This window comes from Electrona antarctica (genome assembly GCF_951216825.1).
Source record: "Electrona antarctica genome assembly, chromosome: 9".
In the NCBI taxonomy this organism is placed as follows: domain Eukaryota; kingdom Metazoa; phylum Chordata; class Actinopteri; order Myctophiformes; family Myctophidae; genus Electrona; species Electrona antarctica.
Genome location: NC_136790.1, coordinates 40,794,984 through 40,821,259, shown reverse-complemented (window position 1 = coordinate 40,821,259; position 26,276 = coordinate 40,794,984). Strand labels below are relative to the sequence as shown.

Genomic DNA, 26,276 nt, shown 5'->3' with positions numbered 1-26,276 from the left:
TATTGACCATTGAAAAGCATGTTTTTATCATGTCACTATAATGAGAACCACCGGCAAATATTTACAACTTAACATCATTGTTCATGTTTATGTCACCTGCAGCTCACCCATGCAATGCATTACATCACTATCAACCATTTAAATCACCAATTCCCCTCATTAAATTACTATCACCCAGTCAATTTACCCCTGATCATCAATGATCAATCAAAGACTATATATATATATATATATATATAATCTTCTGCTACTGTATCTTCATTTGGGCTCTGAGCAGGTACATTTCTCAGATGATAATTAATACGAGGTGAGGTGATCTATTTAATGTAAACAGAAAGTATATACAGAAACACTGCTGCCCAACAAACAGTAACTACTTTGATGGGTATTTTTTTAAAGATCACAGACCACAGACACATATGATGATATGACCATAACATATTAACATTAAATGTTGCTCGTCTTTGTGGGAGTTTGTCTCTAGTAGCACCAATGGTGTTGCAGCAATAAGGCTGGCCATAGGGTGCTAGACCGCAGTGAGTGGCACATGTTGACAGAAGACATCATCAAAAAGGAACCATAAAATTAATTTGAAAATTACAGTAACTTTTAAAGGAACCTGTAACAGACTTATCCAGGATGACTTGCAATTTGTGAGCACTGAGCAGGTAGCATTTCAGTGCCTTGCTCATGGAGATTTGAGCAGGACTCATGCAGTGGGGAACTGAACCTGGGGGACCTGTTACTGTGGTGAAGTGTGCATCAATACCAGATAAGTTCAAATGGACAGTGGCTTCATACAGTTCAGACTTTAGTTTGCAAAGCACAATATCTCACACACATGCAGTCACTTTCACACAGAAACAGAGCCGTCTCACGCCTGCCCTCGGCTGGATGAAGAGGGCACTGCTTGGGTGGTAATTTGTTTATCACTTAGCCTTACATATTCACAAAGAGTAGAAAATAGCTACTAAATCCTCAGTATCATTTTTTTAGTCTGCTCTGAAGAAGGCTCTGCCAAAACGCGTCAGCGTTCGCAAATAAACATGAGAAATTGCATCTGAGCCAGTCTTGCATCTTTTATTTTGGAGTGCCATTTTTTCCATTTAGTTGGTTTATGGTTGGTTTATTTTCAAAGCCAAGCACCCACTGCCTCAACCAAGGGGAGTTTCCAGAGGAAGCGCACCTGTTTTTCTCTCTTTATCAAATGTTTAAAATAACATTTGATCAACAATTTGGGAAATATACATGTAACATGACCATCAACTGGAAGATAGTTTATATCAGTTTTTAGCAGCATTGTTGTTACTTCACTTCAGGAGATAAGACTTCATGCATACTAGAAAGGGGCACTTTGCAGTTTGATGGTTCACAGAATGGCAGAGGCAGCCAGCAGCAGTTGTCTTCAACCACCTACCTTCCCACACTGTCAGGGGAATCTACCATTTCGGTCACTGAGGTAGGAAACTGAGAACCCATCAGCAAAAAATATAAAATAAAATCACACCTGTGTGAACTGAGTGGTGCAACTATACGTACTGTATTAGCACCGCTCAAAAACACCCCCCTCTTTTCCTTTGAATTTGCGCAAGTCAACTGTCTCGAGAGACTACTTGGGGTAGTGACCAAATGAGCTCATCCACACAATTGCAGTCTTACAGTTGGCCACCGCGAGCAGCACAGAAAAACCACAATCTTCTACGGTTTCCCACTGGGAGCTGCTCAGTACAACTACAATGCAACTGGGTGGCAGTGGCTCAGAAATTGGAGTGGCCGCTTGGGGACGGTTCAATCCCCAGCTCCATGTTGAAGTGTCCATGAGCAAGACACTGAATCCTGACTGCTCCTGATGAGCAGATTGGCACTTTCCTTTCCATGCAACACAAACCGATACGGTTTGCTACTGGGAATTACTTTAATGTTAGCTATTGGGAGCTGCCCAGTGCAACCACAATCAACCATTGGCCACAGAGCAGCTCCACTGTATAATTTGTTGCTCAAGGGCATCTCATCAGGGGGTAAATAAGGCGCTCAGCCCCCAACTGATCCAGTGGCTCTACAGATGTGAGCCACATCTGCTGCTCAGAACACATAAAACACACAAAATCACATCCTCACAAACTCTAAAAATTAAAACCTGGGTACCGAGGTTACACAAACTCTAAATGCATGCTTTTCTGGGGACATGATGTGTAAAGGTAGAGGAAGATGGTGTGATTAACGGATTTCAGACAAATCTAAACTTGAAATGACAGCACATCAAGTTTAACTTTTCACTTGCTGCTTTTAAAAGCATAGATGACAGTGTACTTTGTTTTTGTTCCTTTCATGTAACAATAACCTGGCATTAAATATAAGAACAATCGTACAGAAATTATTAAGTGAATCTGTAGTGAAAAAGTGAAAAATGTATACAGATAGCTCAAGTCTAGTTACTCAAAATAGCCTGGTAAGTAACAATACTCACGACTGCTCTGGAAGAACTGTCCTACTTATGCACTTTAAATATTAGTGGCAACACCCAGATCTGCATGTGACCTCCCTTTCCTTCTGTTTCAGTATTTATCTCTGTAGGACAGTTAGTATTAGCATCTACAGTTAGCCGCTAAATAAACAGAGCACTAACAGCGACAGCTAACTTGCGAGTGAACAAAGTGCTACAGTAGCAGCAGCTGTCACTACTTTGAAATGTAATCAGTTACTGAATACAAATTACATGGCAATTTTTGTATTTAGTAGCGTAATCTCTTGGATTACAATATATACAATTTTAAAGCTAATCTGAATACTTTTGGATTACTGCAACCAGTCTTCTGTCTGTCTAGTAGGCTAGAGGAGGGGGTTCTGGAATGAGAAAGGGTTCCCAGGCTGTCCTACTGAGCTCTCAGAGGGAAGCTTGTAAGCAAGCTTCTTCGACAATGACATCTAATTCAATCTTTTTCTGAATGTAATCTGGGCTGATTATAGTTACTTATTGTTAACTGGTGAATGAACAGAGTGCGTTAGTAGCCACAGTGAGTGTTGGAAGCTGCAGCTAAAATAACTGATTCATGAAGTAATGGATGTATGTTGTTCCTGCTTCCCCCCCTGCACACACACTAATGTTGCCTCCATGACTGTCTGCCTGCCCCTTCGCTCCTCTGTCCTGTCCATTCGCTGGTGCCAATGTTGCAAACTCTCTCTCTTCCCCTACCTCATTAATGTTATCTCCATGATCTGTTATCTCCATGATCTGTCCTCTCCATTCTGTCCCATCTGTTCACGGACGCCAATATTGGAAATAGAGCACAAGCTTCAAACATTTCCCAGATGCGTCTGCAACTCTGTATGCATGTGTGTGCACTAGTAGCCCCTACACTATCGCTTAATTTCCAGTCACTAACAATGTCTTCCATGTGTAAACCACATAATTACGTACAAAGTGTCCCATTATATCTGAATCTGTGCAATATTAAGCCTATACTGCTCAATAATTCCTGATTTAGTGCTGTATTGTTGACATTAGACCATTTTATAAAACCAAACATAAAAACGGCTACGTATTGCTGTCCTACAAAGACAAATAGCAAGAAATATTTAAAGGTCACTGGTCATGACATGGGTTTAGCTTTGATATCTACAGTAATTCAACAATGTATGTTAATAAAATAAAAGTTTGACTTCTGTGTTTGTCACTGTCGGACAGAGAATTCCGTTTGTCTCTGCAGGACATGAGACAGTATAAAATACAGAATTTACAGCAAAGGCAGCGAGAGAACAGATCCTTCTGGGGAAGTTGAAATAATGTTTTAACCGTTCATGCGTCTCCCTTCCTCCATTTTCAAGGGAGGTGCGTTTGTTATTTCCTACGTTTTCAGGTCACAGGAAGCCAACTTGCTGGCACATCTGTCTTCCCATCAAGAGTCCTTTACAGAGAGAGCTTCTTTTCTTTCCGAAGCAGGCCCTTGTGAGACTTTCTTTTATACTCTCTTGACAGTAAGGGATAGAAAAATAAAACCAAATAAACTCCACGCAGCTAGGTGGCCATAAGCAAACCATCATGCCTCTCCTCTCTCTTCATTAAGCCTCTGACTCGCCCTTCTTCTTCCCTTCCTCTCCAGGATCGCTGTCCTCTGATTGGCTGTTGCTAAGCACCAGGAACTGTCCATCGCTGGTGGTGGGGTTGGCAGGTGTTCGGCTAGAGGCTGCAATCAGTCGACTCTGTTCTTCCAGGTCCTTTAACATAAAACACAATAAAATAAAAATCACACACGTGTGAAAGTGAGGGGCGCTCTTATCATCGTACATCATCATGGCGTAACATGTCGATTTGCTCAGACACATATGACGTAAATTCTCCATTCATTGTTAATGGGACAATTTTATGTTTGTGTAAGACGAAAATCTACACTAATACCTGCGACCCTACCTTTGTGTAGGACAAAAATACAGATTTGCTCAGACACATGACGTAAATTCTCATTTCATTGTCAATGGGACAATTTATTGTTTGTGCAAGACGAAAATCTACACTAATACCTGCGCCCCTCAAAAAAAAACACTCCTGTTAATGCAAATCGCTCTGGATTAAGAGTGTCTGTTACATTGATGTTCAGATGTTAATTAAAAGGTTTGGATTAATATATTGTCTAGCTCATGACTCACATGGCTACTTAATTTCTACCCATCCGTTTTAGAGAGGATATGGAAAAGGTACACGTATGCTTGTTGTTCCACTAATCATTCAGACCCTAAAAGAAGACATTACTCTAAAACAGTCTAATTTACTCTGAGCCTTTACCATAAAACACAGGATAAATGCTCAGTTTACTTAGTATCACATACTGAATCAACATCATCAGCCCTGGAATGGGATTAGGGTTAATTTGAAGGTCAAAATGTCACCTTCTCTATCTGTCTCTGTTTGCTGAGTTCCTCCTGCTGTCTCTCCATGGCTATGTCTTCCTCTTTTCTCTTTTCCACAGCCTTACGATCCTGCGCGCAAACACACACACAATCCAGTTCTTAGTGTTCCATCTCAGTATCTATCTCACTATCTCGGTTACTTCTATCAGCACATTTTATATATATATAACAGTCTCTTACCATCTCAGAGTGGAAGGCTATCTGTTTGGCCAACCCCACACTGTCACAGATCTGACACAAAACATTTTAACAACAAGTTAAAGAAATACTGACAACATAAAATGCTATGACAAAGTTGAAAGTGTGTCTGTCATTGCTAGGTTATAATATTGACATTCCAATGATTTAATAGTCTAGAAAATCTTTAATATACAGTGGTTGCATAATAATACAAATATATATTGTTGCTGTCGGGAGAAAACCACCAAACACAATTTGTGAGGTTTCACAAATGCAGGAAGTATAGTGGGAATTTTTAAATGAATGTGAAAACGGGCACTAATCTTGTTTGGCAGAAGTATTGGCGTTTGAAATGTTTACAGCGAGCTTCTTAGTAATTCGTCCGGAATGTACTGTTGGAATTAAAATTTCCCTGTAGCGATAATGCTACAGTATAAAAAGTACTGTGATAGCATAATGACCTTGGCAAAGAGGAAGAGAGAGCGTTGAGCGAGCATTGACCAACTGACATGAAATTGCACATGAGCTTTTCACTTTCCCCAAATTGAAACGGTATATTAGCATTTCTGCCATGGGATATGGTATCTGTGTTCGTGCTCGCCGCCAAGGTATGGACTAGTATCTAATGATCTGAAGAATTAATATGGAATCTTATCACGGAAGAAGCTTTACACACCGGCCTGAAAGACAAAAGAGTTAACGGACAAGCGAATCCTACCTTCTCTCCATCGTTGTTGGACTCGAAGACATAGCAGATGGCCTTTTGGTCGCTCCGCCCACCTGAGGGCTGCAGCAGGAAACCAAACAAACGCTTATTCTCCTGATGGGCCGCACAGAGTAGCACACTGGAGAGAGGGAACTGCAGAGAGAGAGAGAGATTAAACAGTGAGGCTGACTAGATGTGCACATACAGTTGGAGGCCATCGATATTGTCCTTTTCTTTTTGCTGAGGTTTGCGTGATCTGCGCAAAACCCCTTTTGGTGTTTTAAACATTATGTTATAATTTAGCTATTGAAAAATAGCAGATCTACAAGCTCATAGCGCGCCACCGAGTGGCGCGCTACGAGCTTGTAGGTCTGCTATTTTTGAAAGATCGTGAAAATATTTATTTCAGAAAACTTAGAAGGAATTTAGAAGGAATTTTTTTAATTTTGAGGTCAGGCCTAAATGGGTCAAATGATAAGGGACAATATCGGTGGCACCCAACTGTAGTTATGTTGTGTCAGTGGCTCTCAACCTTTTCAGGCCGCGACCCCCCAATTGACTCGGTTCCACTGATAAATATTGTGAAAATAGCTGATCTACAAGCCCACAATGCTTGTAGCATCAGCTATTTTCACAATCTTTGCTTATATTATTTGAGAATGTTTGACCAGTTTTTATAGCATAGTTTGTTGATTACTTTTGAAGTTTTGATGCAGTAATAGTAATTCTCTTGTCGCTTTACTGGGGACCCCTGAAAAATCACCCCCTGGGGGTTCCATCCCAGAGGTTGAGAACCACTGTGTTATGTGACTACATGTACAGTAGGTCAGGAAGTACAAAGACAGTGTCTGTTTTAGTAATGCGTGTGTGTGTGTGTGTGTGTGTGTGTGTGTGTGTGTGCACGCGCACGCGCACGCAACGTGCGTGTCAGGCAGACAAAAAGGGAGAGAGATGGATAGAGAGAGAGAAAGAAATAGTGAGAGAGTAAGATGGGATGAGAAACTGAGAGGGAGAAATATTGAGCAAGACTTGGCAAGAGAGAGACACACATACCCTGAGTCTGGTAACTTGTGTCTGAGGATCAATAAGTCTGAAAGCCCAAAACGTATAGATATTATTAATAGGTCATTAGACATGTTATACACACACACACCACAATTAAACATCACAACACACACACACTGACTTTAGACAGTCACAGGTGACCAGCAGGTGGGACTCTGTCATCTTGAAGACATTGTGAATGGCCCTGGCTGCCAGGATCTGTCGCATTGTCTCATAGATGATTGACGGCTCTTCCGGCCAATCAGAGGTCCTCTTCACCTCCACAGAACCCAGGAAACGAACGATGAACAACTGGTGAAGGATAGAGTCTGGAGGAGAGGCCAGTAGTAGAGATGATGATGTCGTTATAGTCGAACATTTTGAGGAATTGTCAAGATTATTTACATACTTTATTATTTTAAGCAGATGACGGACCTGTCATCTGACATTGCACATTTGAACATATTATGAATCTCAACTCTCAATTCCTATATCAATCGATCAACTCTAAAGAAAAGCAGTAGGCTACTACAACTAGCAAAACAATGTCCCATCCCCCGAAAGTTTGCGCAGAACCTTTTTTTACTTCAGACTAGTCTGTTTGGTAGAGTCTTTACAGACAGACTAGTAGACAGACAGACTGAAAGACAGACAGACTGACAGACTAGTACAGGGGTTCTCAACCCGTGGGTTGCGACCACTCGGGGGGGTCCCCAAATTATTTCGGGGGGTCCCCAAATTATTTTCAAAAATAATAATAATATATATATATATTCTTTGCAACTGAATGGCTGGAAAATGTTAATTAAGATAGTATGTGGTGCATGCATAAACTTTCCTTAATGATTATATCTGGTTTCAGTATTAATTTGACATATTTTCTCTATTATTAAGGTTATTTTTGCAGTCAGTTTGTATTGGTGGTGGGGAGGGGGACAGGGCAGGGGTCCCCAGCCAAAAACGTTGAGAACCCCTGGTCTAGTAGACAGACTGACTGACAGGTACCTTCATTGTCTTCCGGAGGTGTATCACCAGACTCTCCAAATGGATTACTCCTCCTGATAAAAAACAGAACACAATAGCACATCAAATAATATAACAGAAAATAATACAATAGAACCAAACTTAATATAAGGACTAGCTAGCACCAGGTACATCTCATTGGGAGATGAGATATCTATATATCTATCCATCGACCGCTAGCTAGGCTAAAGACACAAAGTCAAATTATCCCATTCAAAAAAGTAGAGATGTGTGTGTTCTTGCAGTGTGTGTGTACTGTATACCTCTGTGTGTTTGTATTCTTGCTGTGTGTGAGCTCTTCACTGACAGGGGAGATGATGTCAAACTGAATGGGCGTGTCCGAAGAAACCAGAGCCTCCAGTGAGAGGGCAGAGAGGGCAGGAGATGGCTCCGAGCCAGAGCTCACACTGCTAGTGCGGCCTGATCGCCCTTTACTGAGAGAGAGAGAGAGAGAGAGAGAGAGAGAGCATTTACTAAAGTGATTCTCAACCTGTGGGCTGCCAAGTAATTGGAAAAACACTAAGATTTGAAAGATAATATAAAAAAGCTAAAAAAAATAGTATATTTAATTTAAAACATTAGTTTTCATTGTGATACTGATACATATGAACTTAAACCATTGATCCAAGCTGGAACAGAATCGATTGATTGATCATTAAAATAAACATGCTCTGAAAATGCACAATGGGTGTACTGTGAATACTTTAGAGATTTTTAAGTGGGCACTGCCACTGACTCAGGAAAAGGTTGAGATGATTTAAGAACAGGCGCTAGCTCACCAGTGGCAGACGTTTTTGACCAATCAGCTAAAATGGCAGACAATTAATTCCGGTTCAAACTGTAGTAAACATCCGCTAGTTATTTCACAGCAATGGAGGTGGATTGTTCGGGCGATCATAGTTTTTGGCATATCCAAGTAAAATTAAGCTCTAATCAAGCCCTGAATATCGCATTTTGAGCAGATTATGAGCCATAATGCAAATAAAGACTGTGTGCGTGCGTGCACGCGAGGATTTTGGCCGTTTTTAGGTGGACGCGATGTGTCGTTAGCAAAAAACATGCTATTGTTTTTTTATTGGCTGATTAAATTGCCACGCGCATGCTCGTTTCGTGCACACGCCTGCGACTCACGAGACCTGGATTCTGTTTAGCTTTTCTTTACAGTTGCATTGTCGCGCCCCTCTTGAGCAGACCTGGATCAGACCCGCTGTTGATCCAGACCTGGATCAGACCCGCTGTTGATCCAGACCTGGATCAGACCCGCTGTTGATCCAGACCTGGATCAGACCCGCTGTTGATCCAGACCTGGATCAGACCCGCTGTTGATCCAGGCGACAACGTCTGCTGCCCGTTTTAAAGGACCTTTACAGTGTATGAACTGTTTGACACACACACTAGGGCATTCACTTCTAGTCATTTTTACTAGTTGACTAGTTGCCTAGTTTACTAGTCGACTAGTTGTTTAACTACCTATTATGTAAAAATAAAAGAAATTAAAAAAATAAAAGAAATTGGGAAATAAATATGTGTACATTGAAAAACTGTGTACATGGTGACTATAACTATAATCTACCTGATCTTGAGGCCTACAAAATCGGGAATTTTTTTTTAGAGAACCTCTGCATTGTATAATATTTTTTTTTATCAACTAGTCAACTAGTACCAACAAGGTCGACTAGTGGATTTACTAGTCGACTAGTAAACTAGTCGCTTAATGCCCTAACACACACACACACACACACACACACACACACACACACACACACACACAGTACCTAGGTCTCATGCTCTCGTGTCTCTGTTGGAAGGATGGTGATGGTGTCACAGCCTCCAAAGCTGATTGGTTTACCCTGGCTGCTAGTTCCTGCCAATTGAAACACAGGATTCACTCACTGGATGAAAATCATTTAAAGGCTGTTTTTTTTTACGTATTTCATTTAAACTAAGCTCATGCTACAAACTATTACACTGAATTTACATTTTTGGGGATCACGGTTCGATTTCAAATTGATTCTTCAATTCATCACATTTTCCTTGTGATAGATAAATGGCTATTTCAATTAGGCTCTTCTATTTGATTGCAGTAAAACAGCTGAATGTAGTACATAGAAAATAAAGATTTTAAACAATCAAAAATGTTTAAATTCAATTTTGTGTCTACAGCATTTTTACTTTCTTTGTGAAAGCCTGACTTAATATTGTGTTGCTTCACTTTCACCTTTTTCCATGTCCTTTTTTTAAATTTGAAATTATCAATAAACAGATTGTTGGAAAAAAATACTATTGCCATTCGGAGAGAATTCAAGTGGATACTTAGGTCTAGACATTTTAGAAACCCCCACATTACAGTGTAGGCTCTACACCTACTAGTACCGGTAACTGTTGAGGAACTATGGATAATTGGATTCAGATTATCTTTATACATTCTGGTCATATTAAAATTATATGGGATGGACTCCCATGTTCTCGGTTTATATTTTTTGAAAATATATTGCATTTTTTGAATAATAAAAGGAAAAAAAAAAGATATATATATATATAGTAGGAAATGCCAACAATAAAAATGATATTTACTCGCGGCCCATAAAAATGGGTTTGCAACCCCAAAATGGGTCCCGACTCGGTGTTTGGGAAACATTGTTTTAGACCAGTTAAAACCGTACAGACCTCTGCATTTTCACTCAGGTAGATTCTTTTGGAGATGTTGTTGATAGTGGCGATCCACTGGAACACATGGAAAAAAAGAATCAGTTCAGATTCCTCCTAAATGAAGCAGATCTGCTAGTTTCTTACATTAAATGGTTTGATCTCTATGTAATAATGTTATATCAAAGTTAAAATGTGTTATATTAAAGGAGAAAAACCCCCCGGTCCGCCCCGGTAACAAGATGTGCACATGCACGCACTACAGTGGGGAGACACGCGACAGGCCAACAGCACACACACCAAGGCCTGCCCTCGCTCGATCATGATTGGCGGAAGGCCCCTCTCTATCCTGATTGGACGGACCTAGCCAAAAACGAAACCTAAGGTTTTTTGACCCCCAGGGGTTAACTGGGGACAGGGAGGAACTTCTTATATGGTCAGCACACTCTATAGTAGGGAGGATTATCACAACAAAACAAAAAAAGAAGTGATATTTGAATTAAGTGAAATCACTGAATATACCTTTAAAGTAAATGTAATACAAGATATTGTATATCGTCACTGTTGGGCAGAAACCCGGGCGGCAGTGGCCCAGGGTAGAGTGGCCGGATGGTAACGGCAAGGTTCCCAGCTCCAACCCGGGCTCCCCCAGTGGCCCAGGGTAGAGTGGCCGGATGGTAACGGCAAGGTTCCCAGCTCCAACCCGGGCTCCCCCAGAGTTAAGCGTTATTCATAGTCTGGATTTTCGGTGGTGAGGTGACCACCGAACTACAAGAGCAAACCTCCGCCACCGCCCCAGCCCTTCTCATGTTTTTACTCACCACCACTCAACGTTATTTCAGCTCTGGTGGTCACCTCACCACCGGAGCGGTGGTCACCTCACCACCGAAAATCCAGACTATGAATGAGCCTATAGTGTCGAAGTGTGCTTGAGCAAGACGCTGAACCCCTAATTGCTCCCGATGTGCAGGTTGGTGCCTTGCATGGTTTCCTCTGCCATCGGTGTATGAATGTGTGTGTGAATGGGTGAATGTAATGCAAAATCTATCTAAAGCACCTTGGATAGAGGCGCTATATAAATGCACCATTTCTTTTATTTATTTATCCATCTCCACTTTTAAAAAGTAACGGAAATAGCTGATCTACAATTTTACAACAGGGCATGGCGCATTGTGAACATATCGATCTGGTATTTGTAGGAATCTTTGAAAGTGATACTGGTTGTGTCTGCGAGTTTTATAAATAATTAATATATTGAACCAATGAAAAGTAATAACAAGAACTTGTGACTAATAACTACATTGGAACCATTGGAACACTATTTCCCGTTTTGGAGATATGACTTATGTCAAGGTTTTCCAGGCAACAGTGACAATATCATCGCCGTCAGGCAGAGAACTCTCTTTATCTCCATATTTCTTGTCGTGAATTACTTGATCATACAAGATCTGCAACTTTTTCCAGTTTTAGAATTTGAATCCTGAAAAGTAACAGTTTTGCGGAGATATGAGGTTTCCACCCGCCAGAGACAATATGTAAATGTATGTAAATAACGTGTTCTATTCACCTCCTCACAGTCTCTCCTGGTCTCTGCCTGCAGCGTGACCACTCTGGAAACACAACAACACAACGTTTACTACATCAGTGTTTCCCAATCTGTCATTTTGGGGGGGTCCCTAGATGACAGTAAAGTGACAATTGAATGACTTTTAAGCCATTTTAATACCCAAAAAGGGGGGGGGGGGGGAGGAGACCATTACTGCATCAGAAGTAATCAATAAAATATAAGAGGCAAAAATTGTGAAACTAGACGATCTACAAGCTCACAACGCCTCGTTGCGAGGAGTTGTTGTGAGCTTGTAAATTGGCTATTTTCACAATATTTATCGGTGGAACCAAGCCAAAGTAAATGTAATGCCTCAACTCCTACAAACCAAGTTGGTGTCAGGGTGGAGAGTCCACAGTTCACAAAATGATTATTTTGGGGGGTCACGGTCTGAAAAGACACACATTCACCATCACCATCAAAGCCCCCGAAATTCCTATTTGGCCACAGACCCCCCATCTGAAAATGTGTTGTGCAAGGGACCCCCAGAAGAGAAGACTTTAAAAAACACTTTCAGGATTAAAAAAAAAAAAGTTAAAACTAGCAGATGTACAAAATCGCAGCACGGCACCAAGTGACGCGATGTGAGCTTGTATATCAGCTATTTTTGGTCGTGTTTCTTGACATAAAAATGTTAGAGAACCTCTGCATTGTATAATGTTTAAATCTATTGGTAAACAAAATATTATATATACTATAAAAGCTGTTACTTTTTGCCGTCGAAGGAAGTGATCTGGAAACAGAAGCGTCGGTCATCGGAGTCAACCGCCATCACGGAAGAGTTGTCGATGTCCATAACCAGGCCTCCTGCCACCTCCCCCCTGCCCTGACTCATCAGGTTACCACCCTGTGTGAAGAAATACTGACGCTCCCACGAGGAGGACACCAGGCCGGTCTTACTGCCACACAAAAGAAAGGAGGGAGAGAGAGACAGACAGACAGACATGGGACAGGGGGGTCAGAGGAGGTATTGAAAAAGAATAGAATGGAATACCAATCTGTGTGCACATTATGGTTGGTCTGTGGTTATTACTTGCGTGTATAAAGATATCCTTGCTTCCTGGTTAGGTTGCGTGAAGCGGGGGAGTGGGCGGGGTCAGGGTCACATGGGACATAGAGCGGGTCACATGACCTCTCCAGGTCCTGGATGGTCTGGTGCATAGAGCTCACCTCAGACTCCATCTCTCTACGCACACTACACCGCACGCACACACACACACACACACACACACAAGTTGATGTCAATAGAATAGATGGATAACACAATATCCTGCTGTTTTGAGGATGCATGCTGAAGGTTTTACGTACTTTTGAACACTCGTTCCTATAGTTCCCAGGAAGTCCTCCCACTGCTGAGTCAGATTCTCTGAACCCAACTTAAAAAAACTGATCTGAGACAGAAAAAGACAGATCAAGAGAAAGAGAGGGGGGTGGACGGAAGACAGATGGAGAGAGAAAGAGAGCGAAAGAATGAAAGAAAATTATTTCCACGAAAACCACATCAACATACCCGAGTGTGTTCTTGTGTACCTGGGAATGTGTGTGTGTGTGTGTGTGTGTGTGTGTGTGTGTGTGTGTGTGTGTGTGTGTGTGCGTGCGAGCGTGCATGTGTACCTGAGCCTGCATGTATCCCAGTAGGGGTTCCAGCAGACAGATCTTCTTCTTGTACTGCAGTGTGTTGAGGGAGCAGCAGTAATGCATCATGGTCTGATGCTGCTTCTTACGAGACGTGTACACGTCCTCGATCACCTCTGCCCTGACCTACACAAACACACTTTCAGTTATTTACAACATGTACCATGTCCACAGAAAGGACAGGGACTAATTTAAAAATATATATATTATCCCAGCTACTAACTGACGCCGCTGCTCCATGTACGGGCCAGCTTCATGTCTCACAGCACACACACGCTCAAAGGACTCCATATTTGATTTGAGCTTCTAGTCTTAACAATTCTGCATGGTAGAATATGACACTGCTCAAACTTTAATACATATAGCCCCAGTAGCCAACCACACGCACAAACACACAGACACTTTCATACCTTGTCATTGTCTCTCTTTTTGGACAGACGGCTGTATCTGTTGATGGCCATGTCATGATCTACAGACAGACAGAAGGAGAGACAACAGGTGGACACACCGACAAATCTGCAGATTTAATTCAATGTAAACACAGAACATTTCCTGCATCTGTGGTGATATGGTGTACAGTGTGTGTGTGTGTGTGTGTGTGTGTAGTTGGTGACTCACCATCGCTGGATATCTGGAATACTTCTTTTAATGTCAAAATCTCTGGAGAGGCAGATAGAATGAGAGATGGGGGCGTGACAAAGTGGAATTAACAAGAATGACAGAAACATTATGGATCATATTCATAATTTCATAGTCAGGACAAATCATCAACCACGTTGTCTTTTTTCCAACCTTTAAAAATCCTCCCTCTTCTTAACCTGTATAATTCACAAGCAGTTAAGGCACATTTTGTGCTTCAGAGCTTAATGGACATGGCTGGTCAGTCAGTTCATTCACCATGTTGGTCTCAAACAACATACAGTATCTTGAAAACGGTGGTATTGTCTGGTGGTTTTGTCCGAAAATCGTTCACTTTTTCATAAAAGCATGAAACATTTTGGGGCCCTGAACATTTTCAGATATGGAGCCATCGCAAAGCCATTTCACTTCCCACCATAACCAAATTATGCATTTTGCCTCAGATCCAGATACAAAACACGAGTTGAGATAAATAGTTAATGGTGAATTCAGTGATGTTGAGGGAAGGAAATCACACATGTGGTCAAGGGATAGTCATAGGATGCCATGTTACTTAGTCCCCAGCTCTACATTTGTGCTCTCCTACAGTAAGGTCCTATGTTCCCTGGGTCCTAAGTCGCTGATCTTCTTCACCGCAACGCCGTTAATAATATTATAGGATAAAATACAGACACATGCTGGAACTTTTTACTTTGAAATGTTTTATAGTTTCTGAGTTATTTAATTTAAACGCCAAATGCATTCTCAATGGCGAAAACACAAACTTTGGCACCACGTATAAAAAAAAAAAAATCATTGTTTTGATTTTTTTGAATAAAAAAAAAAGATATATATATATATATATATATATATATATATTATTTTTTTCCAAAGACGTCCACAGACGTCTAGGGCTATGCACGTGCGGTAATACCCAAGACGTCCACAGACGTCTTGGGCACAAAATGTGTTAAAAACAAAATAGTTCAACTAGCCGATCTACATCAAAACGTTGTGAGCTTGTAGATCGGCAATTTGAACCATTTTGAAATGTTTTTCATAATAGTACAAAATTGGAAAGTTTTTTGGATATGGGGTAAGGAGGCGCACAAGATAGAGCCCCTAGTGACTATGCACCTTTCAATAGAACAGAACATGATAAACATCTAAGTAAGCACTAAGAAAGTGTTTTAAAGGGTGAAAACCCGGGACAAGCTGGTAGTGAATGCTGAAAACATGAATGCCTTCGCTTGATTCCAAGGTCCTATGTTCCCTGGGTCCTATGCCCAGCTCTAAACAGCACATGAGAAATATGTTCCCCAGCTCTCATATCGACATGGGCTATTGTGGCAACATGTCCACATTCCACATCATATGGAGAGAAAGATTCTCAGAAATGTCCCTCCATTCATTCCAAAAGGGGGAACTTCTAGACTTTGATTGATTGATTGAAATATTTATTAACAGTTTGCAGAATTACAGTACATTTCAAGCACAAACTCAATACAAAGACTGTTAACTGTGAGTGGACGACCCAATTAAGCATTACACGTGTTTACAAGAGGGTCCACCATGTTCAATTCATCAAAACATTTAGAGACGTACAAATAGACACTTCTATATAGTCAAAGACAGGAACAGGAATTCATCATAAAGGAGGTAAAAAGGGAAAGAAACATATACAGTGAGGGGGAAAAAGGGGGGGGATTCAGATTTTACGGGGGCCAGTTTCGAATTGCAGCCGTCCGTAGGTGCCCTTGGAGAGCAGTTTTGAAGGAGTCAAGGGATTCACATGTCTTAATGACTGTTGGTAGGGCGTTCCACATTTTGGTGGCATAGGAGCGAAAATAATTTAGTCCCTTGTTTGTGCCGAATCTGGGTTGTACATGGTTTGTTGCACTCCCTCTGGTGTTGTGGGTGTGGACCTCGTTAACATTAAGGACTCATCTACTGTAACTGACTAACACTACTGTACATACCTCGACCCCCACTCCCACATTCCTGCTCCTGGGGTACCGATACACCTCAACCACCCCCCTATACAACCACACCTCACTCACTCACTCTGCCTGGGCTCTGCTCAGGGGCTCAGAGTTCAGACCCACCCCTCTAGGATATAGTACACCCACCAGATATTTTATGTTAGCAAGGGAATGTACAGCCATTTGATTTGAACAAGATTTTCTTTTGAGCAATGGTGGAAAAAATACCACCAGAGGGCGTTTTTGTAATGGCTTCATATCTGAGAATGTTCAGGGTGTACCAAGTTTCACACTTTTATGAAATAGTGTTTCACCACAAATTTAGGACAAAACCACCGGACTAGCAGTAAGCCTATTGGCACTTATTGTTTCATGCCAATATGGCTGCTGTGGAAAAAAAAGCTATATTCCAATTAACCTGGGCATTCGAAATGCAAAGGTAAATTCCCCACAACTTTGTGGAAGTGTCAGAAAAGTATTTCAGTATGTAAACAAAGCAATGCACATTGCGCATGCATGCAGGTGGATGTAGAAAAAGACCAGGAAATAAATGACATCGCATACGATACGATATGATACAACTTTATTGTCAGCTTGCACTGAAATTTGTTTTGCGTCAATGACGAATGTAGAAAAAGACCAGAAACCAGACCAGAAAATAAATGTCATCGCATGCATGCGGGTTGCGGGTGAATGTAGAAAAAGACCAGGAAAATAAATGACATCGCATGCATGTGGGTGAATGTAGAAAAAGACCAGGAAAATAAATGTCATCGCAGACTGCATGTTTGTGGGTGAATGTAGAAAAAGATCTGAAAATGTCATCGTAGGCAAAATGAAAATGTGTTCAATTTTGTTTAACTGCAGATGGAGTGTGTGCGTGTGTTTCACTACCTTTTACATCCCTCTCTATGAACTGTGTGATAGGAAACATCATAGCATCAGCCAACTGGGTGGACAGCACAGCATGACAGGAACTTAACTAGAAAGAGAGAGAAAGAGACTGAGTGCCATGTCACACAAAACAGATGAGTCAGTATATTATGTGAATGCCCAAAATTGTGCGTGAGTGTGTGTGTGTCCTCACCTCATCAATGACTTTGGCAAACTGTTGCAGGGTGGAGCTCATTACCTCATCATCGCCCCCCAGAGGAAAGCGCTGCAACAACACCAGACAGGCAACTATGAGTTTTACCTCACAAGGAGGTAAAAAGGGGGGTGGACGAGCCAGGATTATTACATAATGGCTAAATGGTTTATTACAAGACTTTAGGGTTGTATTTTTTGTTATTCGGCATTATGACAAACACCCCCCTGGTTGGTCTTGGGGAGGGTGTTGACCACTACGCTTCTTTTCACCTGACAGTGAGGATTTCACCGGGGGGGTATAAGGCATGCAGAGAGAAACACTATCCCTCCCAAACAAGTTCAGAAGAAACTACTCAAGAGAGTGCCGATATTCTTTTCTCTGTATCATCATCTTCAATCTTGACTGGATTACAGTGGTTTTAGAGTCCGTACCTGTTTGTCATATTCCTTTAGGAGTTTGGAGGTCAGATGAGTGGCAGCACTCAGCTCATTCTGAGAAATCACAAAAACAAATCATCAGATGGAACCCAAAACACATTCACCTGTGTCTATCATTACGTGTGTGTGTGTGTGTGTGTGTGTGTGTGTGTGTGTGTGTGTGTGTGTGTGTGTGTGTGTGTGTGTTGCATGAATTTACGTAACTCCTTGCAACCGTTTGGACCCAAGGAGTTGCATGGTGACCATTTGGTGTGATTAGGGCTTTATAATACGTTTTGTTTTGTTAAGTTGTCAAACATGTATGGTCCCATTACAGACCTTGTTGATGGATCGGGCTGGTTTGGACACCCTGGGTCAGACCCTCACCTGTGCATGGTAGATCCTCTGCATGGCCTGGTACAGTTGTGTACAGTAGTTCGAGATCGCTGCAGTGTCCTCCTCAAACACACCCAGCAGAGAACGAGTCTACACACACACACACACACACACACACAGGTTATCCTTCATTCCTTCTGAGGTCATTACAATAACCAAATGGAATGGAACAGTGTCCTGGTGACCCGTTCTGTGGTCAGTAGTCGTTTTATAATATCAACTGAAGTGGTATCTGTTCCAACAGTGTCACAGAGTGCATCATTGAGACAGAGAGAAAGAGAATGTGACATGATTGTGTCAAGAGAGAGCGAGTGTGAGTGTCCGTAATGTATCCATCATAGGCTTAGCGCTCTGATGAGAGTCATTAGAGTCCCTTGTCCATAACTCATTATTCAGCAGATAAGGTACACACCAGACTTGCATGCGGTTGTAAATGTATTAAATGTTGTGTCGAACCTTACTCTTGATGCAACAACCTGCTTACAAACACATTTTTGAGGTGCGCTAGCCCCTCCTATGTGCATTGTGCAGCTTTGAGGGTCTGTGTAAACAAACATTGAAGACAAGTAAGTAAACACAAAGGGCAGGTGAAGGTTGCTACCGGGTTTCCCGATCGGGCAAGTGTGCATTTTGAGTGGGTATACAACCGTCTTAGTTCGTTATAAACACAATATATCTCTGTCTGGAACGTGGTCATTGCGCTCCACCTCCGCATCTTCCCCTGCTTTCTATCTCTCTCTCCCAAGCCGCCCCTCCGGCACCATCACATACACTGTAGCACGCATATAGCTGCCTTCCTGCCTTCGATCAGCGCGATGAGAGAGCTTTCTTTTCTTAAGCCTCACAAAACAGGCCAACAGCCTGGGGAAAGGGTACAATTGTGATAGGCCAGAATGAGATGACGTATGATGATAAGAGTGCCCCTCACTTCACACGGGTGTGATTTTTCAATTTACAACAATGGCATACCTATGCTCTAAGAAAACCATTTTGGTGTTGGAATGCAGGCTATGTACTTCTCAGATTTAGTTCGCCTGTGGAATCTGGACACAAAGTTCAGGACTCAGGAGTAGCAATATTTTACCACCAGTGAGAGGTTAGGGTGATTGACTCAGCATTTTACCACTAAAAGTAGCAGGGCAAAATGATTTTGACTCCCACTGATGAAAAACGTTACAGATATTGATCCTCATGTGAGAGACACATTCCTGAATAACAGACTGTTTCCGATTATGCCACGTGGAAAGTGGCTCCGCAGTCACAAGGCCTCTGGCAGTAGATTGCTAAAGAGTTTTTCTTTTATGCTGATCCAATTTCTGAACCTTGCTTGAACCAAGGACGAGAACCATTCTAGGAAAACTTTTTATGTAAGAGGTTGACTGTGCTTTCCACGGCACCTGTCTCTCAGTTGAGACTATTTTCCCCATTCCTGGAGAAAATAATGTCCATAAGTGGAATAAGAAACATGGGGCAGTATTATGCGTGTCTTAAGTATTAGGTCTTATTACTTAACTTAAAACCTGGAGGCGTGATCAATGCAATTTGGCCACTCAGAATAGCCAATGGCATTGACCACGCCTCCAGGTCTTAAGTAACGCCACCAAGGGGCGCCAAAAGGCCCAGGACCGCCACCATATATCTTTTATTTTATTTTATATATATATATATATATATATATATATTTTTTTTTACCATGTTATAAAACACGAAAAACACGTCCTTGGCGCTCCAGGACATCATGAAAAAGAAGTTAAATAAGTCCTTGGCGACCATTGAGTTAAGTCATAAGACCTGGTATTAAGACACGCATAATACTGCCCATGGTGTCCATCATAAAGATGGACCCATAGTAGAGGATGTTCTTCCTGTGGCAGCTGAAACTATTGAATCTTCTGCATAAATAAAATGATGGTCCAGAAATGCACCTAGGCACCACATCAGACAAGAGGCACCAGTCGGTTGTTCCCCATGATGGCAGTGAGGCTCACAATCAAGCTTGCTGTCCCAACTACCCAGTTCCCAACCCCGGTGGTGAATACATGCGGATACGGTATAATACTATGTCATACTGCTTCCATCTGTGTGAGTAAAATATGTATAACCAATCATTCATTTAATATGCTCCATCGAATTATCCTCTATCTGCAAAGTGTTTTTTTCCTAAATCCACCATAGTTATGAGCTACTTTTTGATACATTCCGTGCAGGTGGAACTAGCGCTTAATACAATCAGATACTGTTTGGATGTATGGGCTGTCAAAGGCTGGTGCTGCAAGATCTATTTAAAAAAAATCTAATGTTGCAAATTGCAGCTAGTAAGGCTGCAACAACGAATCGATTAAATCGATAAAAATCGATAATTAAATTCGTTGCCAACGAATTTGATTATCGATTTAATCGCGGGTGTTTTCCAACATTAAAATCTAACGTAAAGCTGCTTTCTTTTTACCGTTCAGTAATGGCACTAGGCTGAACGATCAATATGCAACGGGTCGGTATAAACAACACGAGATTGTCTTGAACGTGACCTGAGCGCTCCGCATCTACCCCTCTCTCTCTCTCCCAACTTCAGTCTCCCACACACACACACGCGCACACACACACACACACACACACACACACTGACACCGTCTCCACACCTGAGCGCAAAAAGGTCTTAAGCTGCGCACTTCTTAAGCTGCGCGCAGCTTAAATTCTGAGTTTTTAGACAGCTGGTGGATGGAAATTAAGCTCCACCTCCGCCGAAGACTTGAGCGGAGGAGAGCGTTTCCGGGAATCTGGCCGTCGCGCAAGTCTTCGGCGGAGGTGGAGCTTAATTTCCATCCACCAGCTGTCTAAAAACTCAAGCTTTAAGCTGCAAGCAGCCGAGAACGCGCGCAGCTCTTTTCATAGTGTGGCAGCACCTAGAGAGAGTGTCACCGTCTCCACACCATAGCGCAAAACATTCTTAAGCTGCGCACTTCTTAAGCTGCGCGCAGCTTAAATTCCGAGTTTTTAGACAGCTGGTGGATGGAAATTAAGCTCCACCTCCGCCGAAGACTTGAGCGGAGGAGAGCGTTTCCGGGAATCTGGCCGTCGCGCAAGTATTCGGCGGAGGTGGAGCTTAATTTCCATCCACCAGCTGTCTAAAAACTCAAGCTTTAAGCAGCGCGCAGCCGAGAACGTGCGCAGCTCTTTTGACCGTGTGGCAGCACCTAGAGAGAGAGAGCGTCAAGTCGCTCTGTGGCTGCGATGAGCTCCGCAAAAACAGCTGATCTGTGAGCTCATCAACGTCATCAACAGGTTGCAAAATGCCCCAAACAGGTCCCAAAACATGGTATTTGTGAGCACCGCCACTGTCCATATTTTTTGTCGTATGACCAAAAATGCTCCCCAAAGTCTGAATCTGGCAGTCTACGGAGCACTAGCAGTGTAGCTCGTTAGCTCCTCAAATTTGTTCCACCTGTGTTACTCAGCAGCGCATTGAAGTGGGCACAGGGCAAAAGCAGAACGTTTTGCTTAACAATGATCAGTTGTTCAGTGCTGTTTAACTTTGGCAATAAGTGATACTAGAGCCTAGAGAACATGCTAATATGGCTGCTAAATAAGAACGGTTTCCTCTATCAGCTAGCATGCTGGTGTGTGTGTGTGTGTGTGTGTGTAGGACAGTGGTTCTCATAGTGGGAGTTTCAGCTAAATTATAGATAGTTAGCAAGTAAACCATGTGGACCCTAAAAGGGTCTGTAACAGAGAGTGCAAAAATGGAACCAAATGGACTCTCAAAATTGACATTGATTTTTACAATAGAAATAAAATAATAATAAATTGGGGTCCCAGAGATAGAAATGGAAAGAATATACACGGTCAACATTACAGATTACAGTATCATTACAAAGTACAAAAAAGGGGGTAAAATATAGATTTTGAAGGAGTATTCATTTTTATTGTCTTTATTGTTAGTTACAACATGCCTACAATAACTTGAAGCAAAATTTTAAAGGTAATTGCAAAAAGGTGCCATAATCCGATTAATCGATTCATCGTTTAAATAATCGCCCGATGAATCGATTATGAAAATAATCGTTAGTTGCAGCCCTAGCAGCTAGTAGAGGACTAGATTGGCCTAAATCCTGATTCCTGACCACATCCGTTGTTGGGTTTGCTTAGAATAAATGGTACATCACAATTACTTTGCATTTTAGGTCCAAAATAAGCTAGTTTGCCTGGACTACTCTACATGTCATGACTTTGACAGCACTGGTTTAAATGGACCTGTCATCCAGTTCCAGATCATGTACTGAACTGGATAACCCTATTTGAACCAAGGTACAGAGTGGAGCAACTGTCTAAAGCCGAGAACCCCACAGGAGTACATTTTTGTGCAAAACGAATGGCGAGTCAGAGGCTAAAAAGTGAGTGGTACTTCATGGTACTGTACGGCACTGTGCTAGTACGGTACTGTACTTTGTAGTACTGTACTTGTACTGTACTGTTCTTCATAGTACTGTACTTCATAGTACTGTACTGTACTTCATAGTACTGTACTGTTCTTCATAGTACAGTACTTCGTAGTACTGTACTGCATAGTACTGTACTGTACTTTGTAGTAATGTACTGTACTTCATAGTACTGTACTGTACTTCATAGTACTGTACTTCATAGTACTGTACTTCGTAGCACTGTACTTCATAGTACTGTACTGTACTTCATAGTACTGTACTGTATTGTACTGTACTTCATAGTACTGTACTGTACTTCGTAGTACTGTACTTCATAGTACTGTACTTCATAAATGGTGCATTTATATAGCGCCTTTATCCAAGGCGCTTTACATAGATTGTGCATTACATTCACCCATTCACACACACATTCATACACCGATTGCGGCGGAAGCCATGCAAGGTACCAACCAGCACATCGGGAGCAATTTGGGGTTCAGTGTCTTGCCCAAGGACACTTCGACATGTAGCCAGGAGGAGCCGGGATTCGAACCGCCGACCCATGGATCATTGGACGACCTGCTCTACCTCTTGAGCCACAGTCGCCCCAGTCATAGTACTGTACTTCATAGTACTGTACTTCATAGTACTGTACTGTATTGTACTGTACTTCATAGTACTGTACTTCATAGTACTGTACTGTTCTTCGGAGTACTGTACCTTGTAGTACTGTAGTGTACCTTGTAGTACTGTACTGTACTGTACTGTACTGTACTGTACTGTACTGTTCTTCGGAGTACTGTACTTGCATGGAAACACGTTGTGAGCTTGAAGATCTGATCAAACCCTGTACTATTTCCGTGCTCTGACGGACCCAGGGACCCAGGCAGTCCACTCAAACAAATTACACTAAAACCATGACTGATATGTTGGCAGGTGACCAATGAAGACCTCAGCGATTGACAACCAATTCGTTAATAAACATACCATGTCGACTGTGTTCACCACACTACTACTGATACTTTGTCAGCTTCAGATACCCTCTTTCCGTCGGCAGATTATTAGCATTTGGCATCACTTTTCCAGTCCCTTGTTGGCAAACACTGAATTCTGATTTAGCAAGGCTAGCTAACAGGTGCTACACCGACAGCGGTGGCCTATCTAAATCAGCTACTTACTGACTGCCACAAAAGTGACTGAAATCGTTTGAGGTTCTCTGTAACAGTGAAGGTACACGTCGGTTTCTCAGTAAGGTCAGGTTAAAACCCCGAAAAAGCATTATAATATACTAGTATTGTCTCCCCTAGAGCCTAAACATAAAGTAGAGTATTTTCAATTAAAAATTGTGACAATTCTAGCAGTCTATTTGCAAATATCTAAATGCCATGGCAAGCTATGCCTATGTGGAATGCATGCATGATGTGATGCTCACTCCCTGCTGTAAAGCCCCCCCCCCCCCCCCCCGTCACCAATGACGGCGTAACAGTTGATAGCTACCCCGTTATAGCATTCTAGCAAGATAACAGCGTTCTCACCTGAGGGCTGTCCTCTAATGTCTCCTCTATCGGTAGCGCCTCTATCCCCGGCATGGCTGCTTTTATATCGTGTCAATAACGGTTGGATAAAGTCAGTTTCAGGGGAAAACTATTAGTGCTGTAACGTCAACTCCAGTGATTTATCAATCCACAACAACAACCCGGACACAGAGCCAGACCATCCCACTTCCGTATTGTTCCACCCCAGGGTGATTTTGATTGGCGGAGGTGAACGTCTTCGGTGAGTTTGATTGGCTGCTTTGATGAAATGCAACAGAAGACATGTTGGCTCTACTGAAGTCTCGCCCTTTCAATGCACTTTGATACAGCTAAGAGCCACGATGGCGACAAATGATTCGTAGTTAATTTCCTCCGTAATCAAATATAATTGAACAAATAAATTAAGATGACTGGGCCCTCCCTCGGTTCTTTCATATTAATTGATTTGGCAATTTTAGGAGAATAATCAGTTGTTTTCTAAAAAGCTTTATTTATATAAAAATCAGACCGGTCTGAATTGAGTGGTGCAACAGTGCCCCCTGTTGGTATTAAAAACACTTTTCACAACCTATTGAAAATGCAATCAAATGCAAAAATAATTGACCAATATGACAGACAGCACAGTACATTTTTCACTTCTCATGCAAGTTAATATCTCTGCAGGATGATTTAAAAATGTCATACCATACCATACATGAATGGAATCCAATTACTTCCTCAAAATCAAACAAACCATGGTACAAGTGTGCTTTGGAAAAACTAATGTAAAGTATAGGCCTACAGTGCCATAGCTCTGGTCCATAGCCCTAACGCCCCTTGCTTCCCATTGCAGCAAAGGGCATTAGGGCTATGGACCAGAGCTAACAGTGCCCGGCCCACACTCTGTCAGCACATGGGCCTGCAGGTCTACCAAATTCGATACATAACACCACCAAGATACTCATGTATGTACCTGTCAAAATACTTCCTTAATGTCAACAATCACCAGAGGGAGTTCAACAAACCACGTGAAATCCAGGTTCGGCTCAAACAAGGGATTAAATTCATTTCGCTCCTATGCCACTAAAATGTGGAACGTCCTACCATCAGCCATTGCCACGCTAGGTGGCAGCAGAGTGTTGCCAGCCATTTCTTAGATTTTTCCTCATGTTCACATCCTGTTTAACAGCCTCGGGGCCATAGATATATTTTAAAAAAGCGTCATTGGTCGCTGCAGTTCATTGGAGCGACGTGTCTCCAATGAAGGCAGGAAGTCAAGCGGAAGTGCTGAAGGCATTTGCTGAAGGCACCATAGAGTATTAAAAATATAGAGACTGAATCGGAGCGACAGCCCCGACCCCCCGCCATTTCAGTGGAAGTTGCTCAGTGGCGTTTTGAAGCACCCGGAAGAACCGTCTACTTCCGCATTTTTGTGCAAACAAGCGCTCAATGTTAAAGCCCAGATGCACTGGGTTTTCTCGTCATAACTCCACGGGTCCGCCTGCAGTCCCACCTCTTACCACTAGGGCCGAGTGCTTCAACGTTGGAGAGCCTCACTGGGGGCTTGGGAAGGCACGCTCCGTTGCTGCCCTAGTGATGTCACTCATGCGACTCCTCCAAGTCTCTCACTGTCACTCAAGTGACTACTGGCCAATCACAGTGCGTCTTTTCCGGGACTTATGTTACGCACGCTCATGCTTCCCCTATGCTTCGCAAGGAATCTCGGGAAAATTGTGCCTTCAATTTTGACACGTGCCCTAGAGCCAGGAGAGGCGTCTACCTTTTTATGTCTATGCTCCAGAGTCCAGACCACCATTGTAAGGATCGGCTATGATTAGCATTAGCTCATGCTCTTTATCTTTCGCCAGAAATGTTAGCATTTTGGAAGTGACGCGGTACAAAATCACAAATGACATCCGAAACTTGGATGGATGTCGATCACCATGGACAGCACTCGTAGTTTCAGAGTTATAAGGCTTTGAAAATCCTACCTTTAACAGAAGTCTATGGGGCCGTGTGCATAAATCCTGGTGCCTGGGGTATCAGGGGCGTTGCTTAGCAACCGGACCAATGTTAAAAGCTGACTTTCGTCTCAAC

At 42.2% G+C, this 26,276-nt stretch overlaps 2 protein-coding genes across 2 annotated transcripts in view; one reads left to right on the top strand and one right to left on the bottom strand.

Annotated features, from left to right (window-relative positions):
• The window catches only part of cplane2 (ciliogenesis and planar polarity effector 2), a 395,788-nt gene that overhangs the window by 92,369 nt on the left and 277,143 nt on the right, over positions 1–26,276 (top strand). The window lies entirely within an intron of this gene.
• Positions 1,577–24,378, bottom strand: appl1 (adaptor protein, phosphotyrosine interaction, PH domain and leucine zipper containing 1). The gene is made up of 22 exons (XM_079511490.1): positions 24,201–24,378; positions 18,239–18,337; positions 17,867–17,926; positions 17,433–17,504; positions 17,240–17,327; positions 14,364–14,405; positions 14,156–14,214; positions 13,725–13,871; positions 13,419–13,501; positions 13,144–13,305; positions 12,821–13,009; positions 12,072–12,114; positions 10,526–10,582; positions 9,634–9,722; positions 8,122–8,292; positions 7,841–7,893; positions 6,978–7,164; positions 6,845–6,881; positions 5,804–5,944; positions 5,086–5,136; positions 4,885–4,974; positions 1,577–4,215 (listed from the first exon to the last, which is right to left on the bottom strand). Exons 1-22 carry the CDS (start codon positions 24,252–24,254, stop codon positions 4,060–4,062), a joined length of 2,130 nt encoding a protein of 709 aa, XP_079367616.1. The 5' UTR covers positions 24,255–24,378; the 3' UTR covers positions 1,577–4,059.